This window comes from Diaporthe amygdali (assembly GCF_026229845.1).
Source record: "Diaporthe amygdali strain CAA958 chromosome Unknown NODE_5_length_1802954_cov_64_987939, whole genome shotgun sequence".
Lineage (NCBI taxonomy): Eukaryota > Fungi > Ascomycota > Sordariomycetes > Diaporthales > Diaporthaceae > Diaporthe > Diaporthe amygdali.
In genome coordinates, this window is record NW_026517025.1 from 1,599,829 (window position 1) to 1,615,815 (window position 15,987).

Consider the following 15,987-nt stretch of genomic DNA (forward strand, 5'->3'; position numbering starts at 1 on the left):
AAAGTCCCCAGGGTAACGTGACGCCCCGCTGACAGGACGCGTCAGATCAGCCGTGCCGGGCGAAAAGTTGGAGAGTAAAAATCATCGTCAAAGATCATCGTCGTGGCCGGTGACTCCCAGTCGAATCTAGATGTTGACAAGTCTAAGCCTCCTGAGCCTTGAGCTTCTTCTTCTGCTCGACCTTGAGCAGGAGCGCACGGTTGATGTGTGGCAGGACACCGCCGAAAGCAATGGTAGCGCGGATCAGGGTGTCGAGCTCCTCGTCGCCACGGATAGCGAGCTGCAGGTGGCGAGGGGTGATACGCTTGACCTTGAGGTCCTTGGCCGCGTTCTGCGAAACGGAAATCGCGTCAGTATTGACAGTTGGTCATGGAGAATTAGGCAGCAGCAGAGTAGGTGCTGCAGTGCAACCATAAGAGGAATGGGGGCGACGAATGGATTACTCACGCCTGCGAGCTCGAGGACTTCGGCAGTAAGGTACTCAAGGACGGCGGTAACGTAGACAGCTGCCTTGGCGCCAACGCGCATCTTGTTCTGGGTGTTTGCCTTGAGGAAACGCTTAACACGGCCACAGGGGAACTGGAGGTGATGAGAGTCAGCAATCAGATCATGAGGCGCGATGATAGTGATAGGTCGATGCGGCACAGCACATCAGGGCGAGAGACGAGTTTCGATGCGGGTTACGCGATCCGGCGCAAGCCATGTTGACCTGACTGCGATGCCAAGTCCGCCGGTCATATCCATGAAAAGTCGAATCGAGGCTGGCAACAACAGTGTAAACGATGAGCGTGGCGTGCGCACGTCGCGTGCATGCCGATAAAATGCATGATCTTTTCGAGTAACGCTTTCTTTTATTGTTGTTGGCAGTGCACAGACGATGTTGAATAAGCTCGAAGGGGCTCTCAAGCGACGCGTCGAGCGGGCTGCTTCAAGTCGTGGACATGGCGTGCAGGATCGGTAAACGGCCTCTCGAAGTCGGATCGCGTGCGGTGGGACCGAGGGAGTCGACGACGAGGAGGTGATATAAAATGCAGATAGAATGTATCTGTGAGTCTTACCTGGAGACCAGCGCGGGCAGAGTGGCTCTGCTGCTTCTTCTGGCCCTCAGTGGCCGATGTCTTTCCACCTGAGCTCTTGCCGCCCGAAGACTTGCCCTTTCCACCGGCCATTGTGATGATGGTATTGTTTTTTTGTTGAACGGTTTGCGCGGGATGGACCTCTTGGATCTGGAATTCTGAATGCGATGTTGCTGAGTACGTGTGGTCGCGTTGTTATGCTGCTGTCGATGGTGGTGATGATGATAAGAGCTGTGGTGGGGGGTGGATGCGAAAGTTATGCGATGGGGTCGAAGTTTTCGGGGATGATGGGTTTGGGTTTGGATGGATGGAGTCGGGTCGCAGGCACAGGGCGTAGGTGCAGATGTTGGCGTTGGAGCGAGTGCTTGCACTAGAGTGTGTGAAAATCGAGGAGGCTGCAAAAGGTGCAGAATGCTGGTCGCCCGATGCTGGTCGGTGTCGGTCCTAGTGGTATTGGTGCTGGAGCTGCCCTGCCTAGGTGCAGCTGTGTGTCTGCTGGTTGCTTGCCTGGTTGCTGCTGGTTGCTGCTGGTTGCTGCCGGACAGGCGGGTGTAATTGGCCTGTTGCTCTGCTGTGTTGATTCACCCGCCCTCCCAAGGTTTGCAAGGCTCAAGCCAAACCAAAACAAGTGAGTGACTGAGTGGGCAGTGAGTGGGCAGCGGGCTGGTACCCTTCCCCTAGAGGAGAGACCACCCCCCCTAGCTGCTCACCCCCTCCCTCTCCCCTCTTCCAAGGTTTCCCGTGGCTCTTCACCTTTTCTGTTGGGCCGCCCTGGCTGCCTGGGTGGTCTGTCGCTTCTGCCACTACGGCGGACCCACTCGTGCCTGATGTGCAGTTCGAGGAGTTTGGATATGCTCGCAGTAGCAGTAGCAGCTGTCTGTCGGCGGGAAATGGAGGGCAACGCAGAGGGGATAACTAGCCCCATCGTCTGGCTGGAATACTCGAAAGTAGCATCAATCGAGAGGCCAGCTTCTGGTCTCCCTGACTGATGCCATCTTGAAGGGTGGAGAGGAGGGAAAGAAGAGTTACACGTACCATGCTTACCGGGTGTCTGTGGTCATTCGGCTGCCAGCAGCTCTGCCCGCAACGCTGTGACGCCGTCAGCGAGGGCAGCGATATTCCGCCGCACCGGCGGATGGGAGACAAAAAAGATGTTGAATGGACTTCTTGGGTGACCCTTGAGGCCCTTCAGACGGAATGGAACCGTGCCACGGCCTAGGTGCGGGTTTGGCTGTGGCCTCAATGAAGCCTTTGGGTCAAGAAGTGCTGCTTCGCTGACGATCCTCCAGAATCGCCTACTGGCAACCAAGGTGTGGCGCAACTGCCGGGTGTGGCGCACGGACTGTGGCTGATAGAGACAACCCGACAAAGAAGGCGGGGATGGTCTTGGAACGGGATTTGCACTCGTCCTCGAAGGGGCCCAAGCTCCCTGAAGCTGAGGCTCATCACTCAGCCTCAAGCCAACCTCACTTCTCCACATCGTGAGGTCCTCGTCAAAGTGTCAACTAGTTGGGCAATCTACTACTAACGCAATTCCGACCTGCCGCACTATTGCACATCGAGCTAGAGAATGTATTTTATTTTCCCTTTGCAATCTACACGTGGTGTTCTGGCCAATTTTATTTCATGTTCATCCACATACGCCTCTTGCTCGGGTTGGGTAGCAATTACGCGGTCACAAGCATGTTGGTGTTCTGGGCACACTGTTGAAAACTTGACATCGCATTATCTTCCCAACGTCATACAAATTGAATATAATCAGGGGCTAAATTTATGACAGTGAGGTCTTCAAATCCATCAATGCATTCCTCGCACGTTCATACGATAGTGACAACCGCTTCTTCTGCCGAATCGTACCAACTTCTGGGCAGGTTGAATATTGCCCCAACTCTTTCCATAAGTCCAGGAGATCGTGGTGATGAGCCCAGCACAAGTCCGACGTACTGCTTACCAATATGACCGACGAATGGACAACAAGCGATAAAGAACACTGCCGCAGTCACTTCCTCTTTGTCTGTGTCGATGCAGAAAGGTCCGGCTCGGCCCCGTCGCGCGTTTGCCCCATATGGTCCAGGCACCGTCTCGCGTGAGAGTGGCCCGTCAGTTCTGTAATGCTGGGGCTTGCTTGTCGAGCCATCTTCGAGCGTATAATACGCGTCATGTTCCAAGCGGCTGTCGAACTTCAGCCGGCACCGTCTGAGACGGCCCTGGAGTTTGATCACGCCCCCGGACACCTTCCCGTACGGATTGACTCCCTCAACTGTAACTTGCACGTCCAGAACCCTGGCCACGGGTTGCGGTATTTTCAGCTTCGTCCAGACCACCCCCCATCTCATAGACGCCCACGACCAAGTCGGCGGTCCCCCTTCCTTGTCGTTGTACGCTAGGGACTCACTGTGCTGCCCCGCAAGCACAAACCACGGCATCACCTGCCACATCAGATCGAGGAGCAACGTATCGGCCCACAATCCGGCCAGATACCGCCCATGCTGCGCCTGCGGCATCGTCACGGCCGCGCCGCTGATGGCCGGCAGCTTGTCACCGCCAAAGGTTAGCTGGCGCGACGTGAAGGACTTGACGAGCATGCGCCACTGGTCGGCCGGATCAGGGTGGCCCAAAGTGCCCGGAGCGGTGGATGGGTAAGGTGGCAACTGGTCCTCACCGCGTCGATGCGTCTTGCACTCGAAAATTAGTGATCCAGGGGTGAAATGCAGGTTTCGGGTGGCCAAGTAAGCTTCTTGGAAACACCAGCCACGGTTGTACAATGGGCCGACACGCTTGAGAGTTCCCCAGGATGTGGTGAACGGTGGCTCGAGGAGTCCTTGGTCCAAGGGTGCGGCTAGGACGGCCCGCTTTCGTGCTTTCACTGGGACGTTGACCCCTGGAGCAACAGGAAAGTTGAAGGTCTTGGTCAGCCACTCGTCTTCCCTGGGTCCAAGGAAGGGTGTCTCTGGATTGGGCGATGAAGATCCGGTGACGACGACGAAAGCTTTGCTGTAGACATCCGCCATCCTGGCAGCCTCCTGCTCCCAGTCTGTTGTATCATCTTGAATGATGCAGAGCGAGTCAATCCAGAGATACGGCAGCTGGAGCTCCTGTGTCACAATGATTGCGTCCTTGAAAGTGTTTGGAAGGTCTGCCACGTTGATATGCTTTTTGAAATCTTCCATCCGGGCTTTGAGCAGTGAGAGAGGTTTGCTTCCGCCCCAACAATGGCTGAGAGCCACATATGGCGGCTGTTCTTGCCAGGTGGTGGTTTCGCAGAGCCTGAGGGCAGCGTTTCCTCCCCCGACATACAAGAGGCGCGTGGGCACGAATGCTTCAGACATGCTCCTGCAAGCCCCATGCTCTGTACAGCATTGCCGGACACTGTCCTTGATGAAGCTCACGCAGATTTCGGAACGAGTGTCAGTCTGTCGAACATTCGCCGGGCCTATGGCCGGGAGACCAGGCATCGCGGGCGACAAACCCGATGGTACGGTGCTCAGAATCACAGTTGGGTCAAGGTAGATTTCCACATCTGAGCGTGCATCCTTCCAGTACTTGTCGTGAACAAAGCCTATGGTCGTGACGACAAGGGGCGCTCCCTGTCTGATCATCAGACCAAATGAAACCGGCATCGCATTGTGCGTCTCGGTAACCCAGCTCATCCACTCGTCGATGTAGAAGGCATCGAAGATATCACACAAAAGTCGGCAGTATCTGCAGTCCCTGAATGGTACGCCTGTCTGTTTGTCGATCTCTCGGCTTTTTAACAGCTTCTTGGTTGATAGGTCTTCCAGGTAGAGTGCAAGCACGCTGCCGCCTTGGACATTCTGACCAGGTCTGCCGTTCCGCTGGGCCCCTGACGGTGTCCAAACAAAGGTATTTTCATGGCCCTCGGGCTGAAGGTTGTTGCACAGAAGACACACTCCATTTTTGCTGCTGTTGTACTGCCGTTTGGCGTAGCGACCGAGCCAGACTGCGGTGTCGGCTGCAACGCCCGCGCCCTTGGCCAAGTCTCCGATTGCTTCGAGGAACTTTGGCATCGCTGCTGACCTCCAGGAACATGATCTTGGTGTTCATGACACTTGTTGCGAATTTACATGTCCGAGCGGAAGTGGCTGTCTGGGGGTTTATTGATTGTCGTCGAGATTCGTATCCAGACGCCAAGCCTCAGCCGCAATGCAAGATTCCAGAACCAGATAAGTGTTGCAAGTGCGCCACGTAGCTCACAAAGCGCTGTGGCTACTTCTCGTCCCCTGAAATAGAGAAAATCGTTCGCAAAGTCGCCCGCTGCAATGAAGAGCTTACAGACTAGAATTCTCAGCCTGTGAGTGAGTCAATTAGGGTTCATGTCTTGGAGGCAGCGGTGTACTCAATGTGCATGGCGTTGCAGTTCAGGGTACTTGACCGTGATTTACTGGCGCAATTGTCCACATGAGACCTCACCTGACAGCATGGTGGCGAGTGTAAGCGTGGGTACCCAGGACCAGGTTAGCGTTCAATGGATTGACAGCTGAACTAAAATACTGTGTACCGTCTAATGCAGCAAGACCGAGTCTAGCTAGTGTTTTGCCAGTGGCACCATGCTATCGCATTCAGCCTCATGGTATGATCAGCCTAGATTCTCTTTACAGAATGATTGACCGATTTACTGCCGCTGGACCCCTACACAATTATGCATTTATCTAGGAAGTGGTCTGAAGAATTCGCGGAAGTGACGCGAAAGGAAATGTTCGAGAGGGGGAAAGAAGACAAGGGAGAAAATTCACAGCCACCTGCGACCACCGACCTAGAAGAGTTAGCATGGAGCTTTGTCGGAAGTAGACATAGATGCCGCAGCTTACACGGGACCAAGCATACCGCATATGCTCCTAATTGCGCCTAAAAGTCTCCTTAAGCTTATCTTCATTAATATACCTCGCGACACCATCGACAGCCTATAAACAATACAGTTCCTCTAAATAGCTATGCTCTTACGCAAAGTGAAGGTATGTAATAATATTCTTATAGCAAGATCCCTTTAATTCTTTTTCGATGGAACTTTCAAGACCCGTACTCAGTAATATCCAGTATTCTTTTATTTCCTTTAGTTATGCCCTTAGTACTTGCTAGTGGGAAACCATGTGTATTTGAAGTTTGAATAGCTTAGCTATCAATAGCGATAGGCTCTGCACCTGCTGCGCTTGTGGCTTACATGGTGTAATAAGCTGTAGCTAGAGCTGAGTGTGACGACTGAGAGGGGTGTTGGTATTCTCCTGATGTTGCTGATATTGTGTAATTTAAAGATCATACAGTACTTGGGTTTCCTTCAGGTGGTGGAGGACATTCAGAGGCCTCCTTCTTCAAGGTGGAAGATGGGGAGACAGGTGGCAAGGAATGGATAGGTGACTTGGTCCGCCCGAGGGGTCGGAGGCACATGTAATGACCCATCTTTATAACTAATAGATGCACACCAAGGGGTGTTTGGAGATAAAGACCTGAATATTTGGAAGCTCTTGGCCCAGCCAGCCGCTCGCGCGGAGAGTATGGATTCAGCCATGGGGCGGACTTCTGGAAAAGAATGCCGCCCTCAAAATTGGCTCTGCATAGATTCTTAGATTGGAAAAACTGGGTATGTTATCTACTAGTCTTATGAGTCCAAACACGAACAAAAGAAATGGGCCAAGTGGTCTATCCAAACGCCGGTATTCGATCCTTGATAGAAACATGCCCAAGTCCCTTTTCACTAACATCTTGGGAATCCCCACCCAGACGATGATCCAGCGACGGCACTGCGCTTCCCATTGTCCTTCCAGCCTCAGGCTCACGATGTAATCTCCTCGAAGCCATGGTGACCGCAACATCAAATGCGTTCTGAGTACTGATGGGACTCGCGATGTTCTTGCCCACAATATCAAAAGCAGTTCCATGCGCCGGCGTGGCGATTACCACTGGCAGTCCACCCTGAACAGTGACCCCGCCGTCAAAGCCTAACAGCTTCATGGCGATCTGCCCTTGATCGTGGTACATGGTAACAATCCCGTCATATTTGTCCCGCTTCAGAAAGATGGTGTCGCAGGGGAAAGGCCCATCAACCGCGATCCCTTGTTCCTGTGCGGCCTCCACCGCTGGTTTTATGTGATCGATTTCATGGCGCCCGAAGTTGCCACACTCCCCGTTGTGCGGATTCAGTGCGCAAACTGCAAGACGAGGCTTTTCGATGCCGGATTCCCAGCTGATACAGTCGTTAGTGTACGTGGTCTCTCTCAAACATGTGCCTTGAGAGATAGACTAACCGCAATCTGTGAAGGAGCTCGATAGCTTTCAAAGTCGACTCCTTCGTGACCAAGCCAGCCACCTTTTCGATGCCAACATGGCTGGTCACACGCGCCGTCCAGAGGTCGCCACAGATGTTGATCTCGCTCGTGGTTCCGGTGAACGACAGCTGTTTCGCAAACCAGCGGAGCTCGTCTTCTTCGTGCATCCCAGCCGCCTTTAGCGAGGACTTGTTCAAAGGAGCGAACACGATGGCGTCCACATGGCCGTTTCGAGCCAGCTCAACGGCGCGCCTGAGCTGGTGCATTGTCCTTTGGCCGGCCGGCTGGCTGGCCTCTTGGGCCGGTATAGTGCCAAAGGACGATGAGCTCCTGTCGTCCAGGAGCCGTATGCTATCTGAACCGGCCTTGTGAGATATTGGCACTTCGACATTCCCAGCAGCCTGTATCGCACTGTCAAGCTCAGTCTGGTCGGCCAAGAGGAAGATGTCTGCGTTTTGTGTGTTTTTGGGGTCGCTGAGAAGTTTGGCAACGATCTCTGGTCCTATTCCTGCTGGGTCTCCGAGAGTGACAGCCACGCGGGGTCTCCTGCTTTGTGGGTGAGAAGGGCTGGTCATGGTGAATCTATGATGCTGAAGCTTATTATCTTAGACGCCGTCTCAACAACCATGTGTGCAGAGTTAAATATGTTAAAGGGGACGGCTCACCCAAGACTTCTTATCTCATTTCTGCGTGAGTACAATCCACATAACCTCGGGCCGTGATTCAATGCCTTGCATTGTTCCCCGATCAGCGACCTATATCGGCATTTTACCGACATGCCCCGATCGGTAAAACGCCGCAAGTTGCCGGCGTGAAACTATGCCAATCAGATTTCCCTCCTCTTCCCGCTAATAATCCCCACATGCAATGGCTTCCCCATGGAGAACCTGGAGCGCATCAGTGGAGAGCACAAAGCCATGGTAAGCGTCGAGAATTAGCAGCGAATAGACGTCGGTAGATCGCCGAGTAAGCGAGAGCCTAAATCAGGTCGACGGTGGAGAGCAGACATTGATACTCGAGTACAAGTAGCTCGTCACCGTAGCTCATCACCGCAACGAGCCCTCAATGAGCGTCTGATACCACATACCTTGTGCCTCGAGTGCGCTTTTTGTTCTGACGTGCATCAAAATGTCGAATTCAACAGAAATAGCCGTCCAAAAGGACGCAGCTCACATGGTTGAATGGGCCGATGACAGCAAACATCAGATTGACCAGCAAGAAGCACAACGCCTAGGAGCAGAATTCGATCCCAACTCTCCAGAGAACAAGAAGTTAGTTCGGAAACTTGACTGGCGGCTTGTGGCAAGTACCCTTGAGAGGTGTTGACGAGTATCGCACATGCCGTGACTGACATCGCGATCGCTCGCTACACATAGCCAAGTTGCTGGGCCCTCTACCTGCTGTCCAATGTCGATCGCGCGAACATAGGGAATGCCAAAACAGGAGGGCTCGAGGAAGATTTCAAGCTGACCTCCACGCAATACTCCATCATCGTACTAGTCTTCTTTACGTCCTACATTGTCTGCGAGGTTCCTTCTAATATGATCCTGGGGCGGGTGCGGCCCAGCGTTTATCTACCCACCCTCGCCATCCTCTGGGGTGTGGCTGCGGCGTGCCAAGGGGCGTGCCAGAATTGGCATCAGATTGTCGGCCTGAGGTTCCTGATCGGCTTCTTTGAGTCAGGATTCGCTCCCGGGTGCGCGTTCTACCTATCGTCTTGGTACAGGAAGTATGAGCTTGCATCGCGGTATGCGTGGCTGTACACTTCTGTTGCCGTCGCTGGCGCGGTCTCTGGCTTGCTGGCAGGTGTGATAACAGAGTTCATGGATGGCGCTGCCGGAATCGCCGGCTGGAGATGGCTTTTTGTGAGCATCATTGTCGCTACGCATACGGAATTGGCACACTGCCATGTTGCTAACCATGTTGTTCTTCACAGATCATCGAAGGCGTGGCGTCCATTGTTCTTGGCGTTGTTGTCATGTTCGTCATGCCAGACTACCCAACTTCCATCAACAGCAAATTCCTCACTAAGGAAGAGCGTATTTTGGCCTGCAATCGACTTGCAATCGACGGCATGGGGCTTGCGCAAGGTGCGCAGCAGAGGGTTGGGGAGTGGACGGCATTGAAAATGACAATCAGGGATTGGAGAACGTGGTGTCTCTGCTTCTTGTTCGTCATGGGAACTGGTAGCCAGACCATACAATATTTTATCCCGTCGCTGGTGGAGACCTTTGGATGGAAAGGTCACTATGCTCAATGTGTGCACACCTCACACCCACCCTTAAGATTATCTGCTGACTGCATACTAGATATGACTATTCCTGGATACGCCTTTGCTGTAGTATGCATCCTCGTCGGTTGTTTCACTGCTGACTGGCTCAAGACAATATGGCCAGTCCTTACAGTGATGTCTGGCTCAGGATTTGTCTTCTTTGTTGCTACCACAACAGCGACCGATGGCATGGTCAGATATGTCTTGGCCATTTTCGCTTTTGGGACCATCTATGGCTGTTCTCCCCTCACCAAGACATGGATCTCACATGTTCTGTCGCATCCGTCCGAGAAGCGAGCAGTTGCGATCGCTTTGATCAATGCACTCGGCAACGGTTCGTCCATCTACGGATCATTCTTGTGGCCGGATAAGGACTCGCCTAGGTTCACACCTGGTTTCGCGTATGTGACATCCGGACCTAGAGTACGAAATTACGAAAATACCGTAAGCTGACCTTTCTGTAGGACAACAACAGCATGGATGGGAGCATTAGCGGTTGGGACAGTTGTCTCAGCGTGGCTTTTCAAGAGATATCCTTCTCAGGCCCAAAATCACGAGGCAGTGATGGCCAGCCAGTTGCGAGCCGAGCGTGAGCAGCAGCAGAAGATATCGGGACATGTCTGAGCAGTAGTTATGGAAATTAAACAATATGCATTATCCGTTTGAGATATCATAATGAACGAAACGAGTCCCTGCTCTGCATCTCGTAGCCCTGAAACCGAGAGAAACCTGTGCCTGCGGGAGAGTACTGGTTGCTGTAGTCAAGGAGGTCGTAGCCCATGCCCGTCGACCAGAGCCCATCATTTTGAAAGCCCCATCCCCCAAAAAGATCCGGTGAGTCGGCCGAAACATTGGAGGACCGATCAAAATTGGAGTGAACGCGATTATCCCCCGGCATCGGGGCAGCACCCTCCCGTTGGGATTGGGTTCTTGACGTCCCTGAAAGAGTACTTTCATGTGAATCCATGGCCCCCGAGCCCTGCTGTCGCCTCGCCTGCGCCTTTTTCATCTGTCTCAACATGCGCTCGAAGCCATCTGCCATACTGTATACCATGTGGTTCTTTCCGGCTGTGCACGACCTCAAGAGCTTGATAATGTTCTTGATCAATGGTTCTGTACACGTTGCTGGGTCCACTGTGATACCGATAGCTGGCCATCGATGGGCCAGTTTGGTGAGGAACGCAACGGCGAAGGCGATCATCGAATGCATATACAAAGGCATGCCTACTATTGCGTCGTGGTAGCTTGGCTCATCAAGGAAGTGCTGCAGTATCGCATGACCTGTGTCTACCGCCCTGAGCGCCAAAGGACGAAGAGCAACAGGTAGCTCAGAGAGTCTGTCCAACGGCCTGCCTCGGAGAACCAGTGAGTTTAGGACGAGGTTGCTGAACAGAAACTGGAGAGTTATGTCTCTTGAGTAGGATCCATTATGAAAACGGGATGACGAGGCGCGCTCATTTTGGTCCATTGGTTGGGAGACCACGAGCCATTTATCTCTCCAGGCACGAATTTCTTCTGTGAAGCGGAGGTGGTTGAGTACGTTGTCATCGGATCCTGCCATTATGCGTTTTGGCTCCAGGCCAAAATGATCAAAAGCCCTGCTTAGGATGGCAAGTCCAGTGACCTGCGCCAGAAGCGCCGTATCCGAGTTGATGCAGTCTGCCGAGCTGAGAAGTAGCTCATAGTCTTTGATAGGCCTGAGCGCTGACTTCATCGGGGGTCGTCCATGGGCAATACCTGACTGGTGATCGAGTACGTAGAGCAGATACCATAGACGGGCCTTCTCCAAGCACTCTTTTCGTGCTTCTGCAGTCATGCTGTGGCTGTTCTGATCGCTGTTGAAGGCTTCGTAGAAAGCATGGTGTAGATTCAGCTCAGTAGCCATTCTGATGCTCAAGCCCGATAGCTTCCAGCTAAGATCAGGTTGCCAAAGCGCAGCGATGCAAAGGCCCCGAATATCATCGAGTGTCAGGAAGCGATCGAACATGACCGAAGAGACTAGTCCCATGAAGCGTGAATGACACATCTCGTGCACCAACTCCTTGCCTGGAATATGGAGCGAAGTGACTAGCATCAATGACGTGAAGAGCACCGTGGATGAGCTGCGGATGGACTCAAGAGTTGCTTGGGATGATATGCTTGCAGAGAAGAGGTGGCGAGATTGCATTCTCCTAAAGAGCGCTAGCATCTCTTCTGCTTCCTCAAAGGAGATGATCTTCTCTGAAACTAGGTCGCAATCCATACGCCGCATGCCTCCTTTCTTCCGCAGCTTTCCAGACCGGAGCTGACTTCGGAGCCCGTTAAGTCTGGTAGCTTCGATAAGGCTCTTCATCGGGTCTGGGGAGACGTTTCGCTCGCGGGTCTCCTTCTCCGCGGCTGGTTCTTCTGAATGCTGCCGCGTCTCCTGCAGAGGCTGATGCGCATCTACGACTGCAGGCTGAGAGTACAGGTCAATATGCGGCATTCCGAGCTTGTCTAGGATGTCTTCGACAGCTCTTGATAGCTTGACTATTGTCATCTGTGTCTGCCTGCGCGCTGGAGATCAGCAAGTGGCGGTATAAACAGCTGTGGTTGCTGGATGGCTGAAAGATATGGGTCGATGCTCGACTCACAGGGTGCTTCCACATTCATATCGTTCTGCGAGCTTGACCAATTGGGAGGCTTCATCATCGACCGTGTCACCCGTAGTCCAGGACTTCTTTTGTCGCAGACAGACGATGTCGAGCCGGAGGCATCGTGCGCATCGATTGGAGGCACGGCCTTCCTCGGCCGTGACACACTTAACCTTGACCTTGCGACAATTTGCGCATGCCTTACTTTGTCTCACTGTATTGACATGGGCATCTTCATCTCCACTGACGGTGGAGGCAAGCGTCTTCTGTCGCTTTCGGGGATGCTCGGTCTGCTCTGGCGAGGAGCCTCGATCTGCGGGCCGAAAGCTCATCGTCCGTCGGGTTGCCGTGCGTGCGCCGAATGAACCGCTTAAGCCTCTGACCAGTGGTAGCAACAGCTTTAATTGACCGATTACGCGTAATTGACCCAAAAAAATCTGGGTGTGTGGATTGAGGTCGGTGTTTTGCCGATGTCGAGCACATCCAGTTTGCGGTGCCCAGACCGAGCTTGGGTGTCTCGTCGGCCAGGGAAAATGCGGGGGTGCCGGATCCAAAGCCGATTGACTTTCACGCCAGACAGTGTCGTGTGAGAGCTCAAATTTGGCATGCTTAATAATGAAACTCGAAATGGGAACAATGCCTGAGGGCTGTAGACACGTGGTAGATATTTTCAACAAGTTGAATCGAGGTAGATATCGATCTGTAATGTCGCAGAATCTATACTGTCTTGCTGCGCCGAGCTTGTTCTGCTAGAGAGATTCACGAGTCGACGATTGAGGAAAGGATGGTTAAAATAAAGGGAAAATGTCTGTCGCGACGCATTCCTTTGCAAATCCAGCTATTTCCGTGAAGAAGCAAGTGTCAGTTTCGGAATCGGCGCGCCCTTGATGAGATAAAGAGTTACATGTGATCTCTGAGATTATCTTGAAATGTCATAACCCAACCATGGCAAGATCATACTGGCAAGGAAACCTGGATAATCCTCACCAAAAAGAGTCTAGTCAAATGTGCAAGATAGTCTGTCTGGTCACTTGCACCCGGGTCTATTCAGACTTGGTCCCGCTGAAGTAGTCATTCATGCAAGCGTGAGGTTGCATTGATGTTGGCGTCTCGAGGGCTGTTAGACAAAAGTTGGTTCTAGTAATTGAGTAACGTCGGTAATACATGGGAATCATCACGATGACTAACAACTTACCCGTTAACAATTCAGATGAGACGATAGATAATCATAATTAGTCCGCAAGAAGAAACTATATAAAGGCCGAGGACTAAAGATGCTCAGCCATACGACATCTTCTAGCTACAATGAGGGTGTGGAATATTCGAAAGCAAAATTGACAAATCAAAGCCTTTCGAGAGGCTGGACTGCGGAAATCGACCTGGATCTATCTGACAGAAGAGGCCGTGACTGACTGCATAATGGCATGCGTGTCTCAACTGGTTTACTCGTGAATGCATGGGACGTCTTTGAAATATCCACATGTACCTCTGTCGAACCCTTCTTTGATCGTCTCGATGTTTGTGGCAAGCCCATTAACCCAAGTCAAGTACGCGGTATTGTCCTGAGTCTCCGGGTTAGCACAGAAATAAATCGTCGGTTTTAACTCCAGGAAAGGAGTAGAAAACACATACATCTCCCAGGTCGCAATGGAACCTGGATTTGACGGACTTCCACCGAGTGACCGCATCGTAAACTGAGCGACCACATCTTCTAGGATCACGAGCGATGTTTGTCTCGTCGAATATATGGTCATTGGGAATACGCACTCTGCATTTCAGGAGGCCCCAAGACTTATGACATACGCAACTGGCTGCCGAAGCGGTCTCTGGGCGAAGTCACAAATTAGCACAGACATGATCCGGTTTTGTTATAAACATTCACAAACGGCCAATAATCTCTTTCAGAAGATGCTGGGGTCTAATTTGGCGTGCAGAGGAAAGCGACGAGGTCGTTTATGTATATAAAATGTGAAAAGAAAAGAGGTGGGGGCGAAATAAACCCAAAAGCACCGGGTGGTGAGATGGAGAATAGATTTGGGTAATGGGTCAAAGAATCTTCTCAAGTCTTACTGAAATCCCACCTTGGATCCTCATCGACCCTGTGTTTCAACTTTCGACAGTCTGGCGTTGTGTCCAGAATCACAGGATTCAAGGTGGTAATTGTTTGAGCTGCCACATCACCAGCCGTCGCACGATCTGTGTCAGATGGCGCATGAGTCTCGATAGATCTTGCACTGCCCTGTGCCTAGATAGAAAATGATTAGACTCAAGGTAATTCGGGAGTATGTCGAAAGATGGGTCTTGAGCTACCTACCAGTATAGCGCAGTAAATGAAATGGTATACGAGAACAACCTTCATGATGGACGTTGTATGGATAGAATACAATTATCAGCTTGCTGGCGCTTGACTTTTATTGAAAGTGGTGTAATATAGCTTGACCCACGACCTGTTGACAAGTGATCGCCAATGATAAAATTTGAGAAGATGAAGTTCTTGAGGGTCGAGTAGAGCGGGTTGACTGTAATTAAATCCTCCTCTATCACATAGTACAATTGCTTCATATGACTCGATGAGATCATCATCTGGAAAGTAATCATGGTATCATCATACAAGTCAATTATACGAAGTTTGGAACACGAACCCCATCGCCGATCTGAGAATGCCCAAAAAGGTCTCGCGGCACTTTCGGATATGATGGTGTGGCCCCTACGTGATCTTATTCACGAGGATATCTCAAGCTGTATCATACGAGCAGGGCCCGGTGTAGCACTGAGGCTTTTCGAAAATCTTGGGACGAGGCCGAAAGAGAACCAATTGACCGCAGATCGACCATTTTTCAGTGAATTGATTGAAGAAGCTAGAATTATGTGCACATTTGAGTCGAATTGACGAGAGATCTCCCTGTGGCTGTGAGATTTACACTACTACGACATGATGGTATATAGAACTAATCGTCGCTATGAGGTCAGCATCTTGGACAACTTCCAATCGACCAAAGAACGGGCCTTCCGCACTGCGATTCAACCTCGACCTAGCTTGTGTCCTACGTGCCTGTGTACCCGTGCTCTTCGTGATTTGAAGTCACCGTGGGTCAACGCTTCATCCCTGGGTGAAGGTTTTCACAGCAGGCAGACCAGGTGTCTTCCATTTCAAGACATAGTGCTGTTTTCAAACTTAAAACTCCATGAGTATAAACTGGCAGTAATATTTGGCACACGATCGGCCTCGCGATCCTCATCATGCTGCTTTTTGGGTTTCTCGCGCCTGGTATTCGGCTCATAGTCCAAGCACTGAAAGCGGATTTGACAAGGACTCCTACTGCTATGAGGCACTCACTATATCCCGTCTGATGTGCTCACTAATGAAATGGAAATAATTCTAACTTAGCCGTTTGTACTTCGTATGAGTGACATTACGCTAAGAAAACCCCGAGTCAAGGCATCGGTGCGTGAGACGCGCACTAAAAAGACTAGAGCTTCTTCCCCACGATTCACAACAGTCAGATACCTGGATAGCTTGAACCCCGACCTCCTGGTTCGTTTACATAGGCCAATACTCAGGGCGATAACACCGTCGGCTGGTAAGCCTAGCCCGCGCCGGACCATGGCGTTGGTCTTTGGAACGCTTCACAGCACTGTGCTTTTTTTTTCTTTTTTGTGCCGTAGTCAAGGTTGATCTCGTCAATTCCACCTAAATATCTCAGCGCCAATGCTCCCGAGGTCTTGTGTGTCATTCATAGATCATG

The 15,987-nt window shown here is 51.8% G+C and overlaps 6 protein-coding genes across 6 annotated transcripts; 1 reads left to right on the forward strand and 5 right to left on the reverse strand.

Annotated features, from left to right (window-relative positions):
* Positions 1 to 142: 142 nt before the first annotated feature.
* On the reverse strand, positions 143 to 1,169 carry J7T55_015660 (histone H2Az; the record flags this gene model as incomplete). Its single annotated transcript, XM_053139913.1, has 3 exons — positions 143 to 331; positions 448 to 579; positions 1,059 to 1,169. The coding sequence occupies 3 exons, from the start codon at positions 1,167 to 1,169 to the stop codon at positions 143 to 145; spliced, it is 432 nt and encodes a 143-aa protein (XP_052997379.1).
* A 1,724-nt stretch (positions 1,170 to 2,893) lies between these two features.
* Positions 2,894 to 5,104, reverse strand: J7T55_015661 (uncharacterized protein; the record flags this gene model as incomplete). Its single annotated transcript, XM_053139914.1, has 1 exon — positions 2,894 to 5,104. The coding sequence occupies one exon, from the start codon at positions 5,102 to 5,104 to the stop codon at positions 2,894 to 2,896; it is 2,211 nt and encodes a 736-aa protein (XP_052997380.1).
* A 1,627-nt stretch (positions 5,105 to 6,731) lies between these two features.
* On the reverse strand, positions 6,732 to 7,932 carry J7T55_015662 (4-hydroxythreonine-4-phosphate dehydrogenase; the record flags this gene model as incomplete). Its single annotated transcript, XM_053139915.1, has 2 exons — positions 6,732 to 7,275; positions 7,337 to 7,932. 2 exons carry the CDS (start codon positions 7,930 to 7,932, stop codon positions 6,732 to 6,734), a joined length of 1,140 nt encoding a protein of 379 aa, XP_052997381.1.
* Positions 7,933 to 8,485: 553 nt separating this feature from the next.
* J7T55_015663 (vitamin h) lies at positions 8,486 to 10,253 on the forward strand (the record flags this gene model as incomplete). The annotated part of the gene is made up of 5 exons (XM_053139916.1): positions 8,486 to 8,628; positions 8,739 to 9,222; positions 9,294 to 9,600; positions 9,754 to 10,030; positions 10,094 to 10,253. The coding sequence occupies 5 exons, from the start codon at positions 8,486 to 8,488 to the stop codon at positions 10,251 to 10,253; spliced, it is 1,371 nt and encodes a 456-aa protein (XP_052997382.1).
* Positions 10,254 to 10,299: 46 nt separating this feature from the next.
* J7T55_015664 (uncharacterized protein) lies at positions 10,300 to 12,573 on the reverse strand (the record flags this gene model as incomplete). Its single annotated transcript, XM_053139917.1, has 2 exons — positions 10,300 to 12,157; positions 12,242 to 12,573. 2 exons carry the CDS (start codon positions 12,571 to 12,573, stop codon positions 10,300 to 10,302), a joined length of 2,190 nt encoding a protein of 729 aa, XP_052997383.1.
* Positions 12,574 to 13,683: 1,110 nt separating this feature from the next.
* J7T55_015665 (uncharacterized protein) lies at positions 13,684 to 14,600 on the reverse strand (the record flags this gene model as incomplete). Its single annotated transcript, XM_053139918.1, has 5 exons — positions 13,684 to 13,803; positions 13,874 to 13,935; positions 14,045 to 14,067; positions 14,323 to 14,486; positions 14,556 to 14,600. The coding sequence occupies 5 exons, from the start codon at positions 14,598 to 14,600 to the stop codon at positions 13,684 to 13,686; spliced, it is 414 nt and encodes a 137-aa protein (XP_052997384.1).
* Positions 14,601 to 15,987: the final 1,387 nt, after the last annotated feature.